This window comes from Histoplasma capsulatum, genomic scaffold (genome assembly GCF_000149585.1).
Source record: "Histoplasma capsulatum NAm1 scaffold_5 genomic scaffold, whole genome shotgun sequence".
NCBI lineage: Eukaryota > Fungi > Ascomycota > Eurotiomycetes > Onygenales > Ajellomycetaceae > Histoplasma > Histoplasma mississippiense.
Window position 1 is genome coordinate 2105017 of NW_001813978.1, and position 5308 is coordinate 2110324.

Genomic DNA, 5308 nt, shown 5'->3' on the forward strand with positions numbered 1-5308 from the left:
TTAAACCCCAATAAATACCCCTACCACAAAAACGAGCCTTCCGGATTCCGTCCCCCACCACCCCTTCACCCAAGAACACAGCCCCTTCAATGCAGTACAACTCCAACAAACCGCTTCCGCAAAATGCCGAATCATGCATCTGGAACCGGTCATTGACGCGCACAGCCTCGTCCTTCTTGGGCCGTCCCGGGGTCGTGACAAGGGGCAGCGTGGAGAGGAAGGAGACGTATGTTTTGCAGAGGGTTGCTGTGAAGAGGTTGCGGATTATGGGGATCTGGTCATCCAGGAGGGTTTCAAGATGGAGATCTGAGGCGGGGACGAGGGGTTTTAGGTCTGGCCAGTTTGGGGGGTTGTTGCTGCTGCTGTTGTTGTTGTTGTTACCGTGGTTGGAATTGGGGTTGCTGGCTTGTTGCGGGGTATATTTTTTCGTGGAGGACTCTTTTTTGGCGCTCTTTGGCGCCATGTTGCTGGCCTATATATCTATATATATTGTGAATACCTTGGGTTTCGATTTATATTTCATAGACTTTAACTATCTTTATTCCTGCCTCTTCTATTCGAATAGGAGGAGTTTGGAAACCGGATGTGATTCAAGGTAGTCAGTCTTTGTCCGGAGATGAATTAGCCTCGGGAACATCTCAATTTATCAATCAAGACTGTATTAGGATAGAGCAAGCAAGTATTTATGAATATATGACAAGGAGGTAAACAACCTACAAGGTTCGGGGTGATTGAGTTGGAGTGCCCCCTGACTCTTCATATTCTCTCTCAGTATATGTCCGAGAAACCCATGTTGAAAGTTCGGGGACTTGGTTATTTAGAATGCAAAGCGTGGCTACGTAGTAAATGGGTATTTACTAGCCTGTTTTAACTCGTTATCCTTGGAGAGATGATCAAAATTATTAAAATTTGAAGGCTTTTTTTTAAAAAAAGGAGAAGAACAGCACCATAAAAAGAGTTGAAAAAGGATAAATATGATCGATGCAGGGATCGAACCTGCGATCTCCCGCGACTTTCACTTTTGTAAAGCGGGCGCCTTGACCACTGGGCCAATCGATCGGGTATGATGGCTTTGTAATCGAGGGATCTGATGATTAATGTATTTCCCATCGGGTGACAAGCCGCAGCGTTGCTCAAAAGAAAAAATATGTATCTATCCCAAGGTTCATTACTTCGTACAGGCACGGAATCTACCTCCCACTATGCATTTCCCCGCTCATCGTTGGCTATCTTAAGTTCAACCCTCTGCCTCCTTCGTCATTCTTACTACTATTTGTATGACAACAAAGACATTCATGTTAGACGGGAGAAGGTAGACTCTCATAGTTATCTCTGAAGGACGAACGAAAGCTGCTTATGAAATCCGCCATCACCCAACGTGGCTGCTGCACATGGAGGAGTGAAAGGTTGAAGAAGCGGTAGAATAGGGCAACCAAGATTCCCGCCTGAGTACTCTGCAGTTTGTGCCACGCCCTAAGTATTATCTGTTTCCATCAGAACTACTCCGTATAGGGGGTGGTTTGTTCGCGCAATATCAAGAGTAAATTGTAGATGTCGATGTCGAAAGACTGCCCATTGGCTGGTATGAGTCAGCCATCGCGAACCTCAAAATAATACGCTAATGCAAAAATAGGCTAGCGGAAATACACTCCTTGCGCGGTTTCTACGGTTGACTGCAGCTGCCCAAATCCCGACCGTCTGGATTCTTTTCAACTTCACCGCTTTGAGCTTGCGCTGGGTCCCGGCAGCTTTATACCATGTCGTCGTCTCAGACTTTGACGACGTCGTTGATGAGGCATACACCTCATGAGCCGGCGCCGGAGAGGTCTGCGTACGATCTCGGCGACCACTCGCGGGATATCCCCAATGACATTGATGCGTCGAACAAGCCCGGCCGTGACCACATCCAGAAGGCGCAGAACACCTTTTCCGCTCTGTCGTGTATGCCGATTTCTTTGAAGTTCTATGATAGCTGCCCATGGCGCTGACCCGATATGTGTAGATGACTATAAAAAACAAACCGATCGTGAAAAGCAGAACGCGGCAAGCGCTCTCCTCGCCCAACTCTTCGCCAATGGGACCCCCGCGACTGAACCACCACAAGGACCCCCGCAAATCGAACACATACTGGAAGATCTGCCACCAGACAGAGCTCCTGCTCCCGAAAAGCTGTGGGAAATATCGGAGGCTCAGGCGGAGAACGGTGTGAATGGTACAAATGGAGTGACTGAACCTGTGTTGGAGGCCGCTTCGGGAATGAACCAAGGACTGATTGAGGGTTCGAAAACGGACAGAGATATGCTTACGGATGTCTTTCAAGGAACCCAAAGTGAAAATATGCCGAAGGAGCTGAGTACCAATTCCGGCACAATACAAAGCCACAACAGCAAGGTGGAGGACGAGTTGGAAGATCTTTGCTCCGGGCTGCTACCCCTGGCGACACCGAAAAATGCGAAGGAGGCCCTGCGACAGAACGAATTGCTCACTGACTCTTATTTTAATGCTGACATCCATTCTGGCCCAACACCACGTATTGTCAACTATCCCGAACCCCCATCGCACGGCGATATGGAAAATTCTCAAGCTGCGCCGGAGTCTGTTCCGGGATCTGAACCCCGTATCCAGGCCTTCGCGAAGTTGGAATTCGACGATGGACATTTTTACGTTAATACCTACTCATTTATCCTAGGTCGTGATGTCCGTGCTGCGCGTGCTGCATTCCAGCGGGAGCTCCAAGTTAGACAAGCCAGAGGTCAAAGCTCAAGCGGAGGAAACAAGTCATTCACTCCGAACAGGGTAAAGCATGATGGAAGTGCTATAATGGGTAGCGTTGTTAGCGATAGAGGAGGAATTATGGGCTTCGATCCTGACGTTCCTCAACAATTCCCGCCCCAAGTTAGTTGGAAATCATCCAATTCATCACACGGCGAACAACGACGCCCCACGTTACACATGTCCGCTGCGGAAGTGCCTCCTACTCCGCTCGAAACACCAGAAGTAACTAAGGACTACAACGCTCTCGCGATGCAGTCATTACGTTCTAAAAATGACCCTAAACCGGTCGATACGTTGTCATTATTACCTTCTCCGGATGCCTGTCCAACAATACCAATACACCCTCCAACACAATCAAATGGAACCGTCGCCTCCCACCGCGGCATTTCTCGAAAACATGTCAAAATTGCCTACAATTTTGATCGGAATCTGTTTGAAATGGAGGTTATCGGGAGAAACGGCGCATTCATGGGCGCGGATTGGCTCGCACCAGGCCAAGTGAGGCCCCTCCATAGTGGCGACTTCATTCAAATCGGTGGAGTCCGAGTGAGGTTTGTCCTTCCTGACGTTCCGGTTGGTGAAACTGGGGCAGAGCAGGATGAACCGTCGGTAGCTGATGAAAATGAAGAGGAGGCGATTGCTCGAAAAGAGGCCCAGACGGCTGGAGCTGGTAGTGATGCAGAGGTCTGTAATATGGACACAGATGGCTCAGAGCTTAGTGGGGTGGAAGATCGATCACAGCCAAAGAAATCGGGCAATGAATCTCGATCGAAGTCGAAACCTTCACTGGAGGTTAGCCCAGAAGCTTCGCCACAACCCGTACGTCGTCGTGGGCCTGGTCGGCCACCCAAAGACGGAATCATGTCCAAACGAGAGCGTGCTGAAATAGCCAGAGAACAGAAGCTGGCTGCCAAACGCGAAGCGAACGGTGGAGTGACGCCTCCTCCTACGTCATCCCGTGGTAAGACCGGTAAAGCTGGCAAGGATTCCGGCCAAGATGATCCTTCAAGCGCGAAGGCAGAGAAACGAAAATACACGAAACGCAAGAAACCTGATTCAACTCCTACTGATGCGGTTATGCCGTCGATTGAAGGCGGTGATGTAAATGCTATCATCGGTGTTGAGGATCTCCCCAAGCCGACACCTGTGAAAAAACGAAAACCATCAAAATCTCCCTCGCCTGATTACCCCCCGGAGAGTTTCTATACAAGCGAGGACCTTGCGAAACCTCCATATCCCTATGGGGTTCTGATTTTTGATGCCCTTACTGAGTCTCAGACCCCCATGACTCTGAAACAAATATATCGCGCACTGAAGCTTAAGTACCCGTACTTCCGATTTAGATGTGAAACTGAGGGTTGGACATCAAGTGTTCGTCATAATCTTAACGGGAATGCGCACTTATTTGAGCATGCGGAAAGGGATGGAAAAGGATGGTCGTGGAGGCTCACACCAGGAGGGTCTGTTGATAAAGAAAAGAAAAGGAGACCATCGCCCCCTCCTCCTTTACAAAGTACCTCAAATGCTACCCAAAATCCTGGGGGTAACCAAACATACCTAGCGCCAACACCAGGCACTCAGTTCAATGACTCCCGTCCAAGCATGCCCGAACGTCATAATTCGTTTCCGTTCCCCTACCCTCCTGCAGGGAACAATCAGTCCGCGGTGGGAGGAGGTGCAGCACGGTCACATAATAGTCCCTACTCCGTGCCGAACCCTGTTGCTCAATTCTCACTTCCAAATGTATTGCGTAATAACCTCCCACCAACATTTGCAGCTCCTACCACCTCGACGTATCGGTCTCCGTATGCCTCTGCACCACCACCAGAAATATTACAAGCGCAAAAACAGCAGCAGCAGCAACGTCCTCCACCAACACTGCATCAAACACAGCAGCAGCATCTGCCCTCGTCTTCTCAGCCGCAGCAACTACAGCAACAACCTCAGCAACCTCAAAATTCTCAACAATCCCAACAACCGTCACAACCAAACCAACAGACTCAACCTCAGCTTCAAAATCAACACCAACAACCTCCACCGCCGCAAAATCGACCGCCTCCACCTGAACAATACAAATTCCTCAACCATACTCCACGCCCGCCACAAAATGCTCTACCGCCGTCCTCTAATCATACTTCTGCCAACCCCCTTTCGCCACCTAATACGAATCCTCCACTGCCGCAATACCAGCCTCAGCCTCAACCGCCCCCTCCAGCCCAACATCCTCCCCACATTCATAGCCAACAACAACAACAGCAAGGATCACCGGCGCCACCAGCGTCGAGCCAACCCACCCAGCTTCCTCCACCACCCCCAGAGCCCGAACCATCGTTCCTTGATAGAGCAAATCAAGCCATTGATAATTTTGAAGCAGTACTCATGGAAGACTACGAAGATAAAGAATACATTTCCAAAGTCCTTCGAAGTGCTCGCGACCGCGTGCTCAATAGGGCTACTGAAAGTTCCTTCCCTGGTGGGGAGCCACCTTAGCACGTCCGTTATTATTGATGCTTTAAAAGGAATAATAGCAGGC

At 49.7% G+C, this 5308-nt stretch overlaps 2 protein-coding genes and 1 non-coding gene across 3 annotated transcripts; 1 reads left to right on the forward strand and 2 right to left on the reverse strand.

Moving 5' to 3' along the window:
- Positions 1-20: 20 nt before the first annotated feature.
- Positions 21-463, reverse strand: HCAG_05489 (predicted protein; the record flags this gene model as incomplete). The annotated part of the gene is made up of 2 exons (XM_001539972.1): positions 21-37; positions 112-463. 2 exons carry the CDS (start codon positions 461-463, stop codon positions 21-23), a joined length of 369 nt encoding a protein of 122 aa, XP_001540022.1.
- A 512-nt stretch (positions 464-975) lies between these two features.
- On the reverse strand, positions 976-1059 carry HCAG_09355. The gene has a single exon. It is a non-coding gene; the product is annotated as a tRNA-Val (tRNA).
- Positions 1060-1757: 698 nt separating this feature from the next.
- Positions 1758-5265, forward strand: HCAG_05490 (predicted protein; the record flags this gene model as incomplete). The annotated part of the gene is made up of 2 exons (XM_001539973.1): positions 1758-1941; positions 2003-5265. The coding sequence occupies 2 exons, from the start codon at positions 1758-1760 to the stop codon at positions 5263-5265; spliced, it is 3447 nt and encodes a 1148-aa protein (XP_001540023.1).
- Positions 5266-5308: the final 43 nt, after the last annotated feature.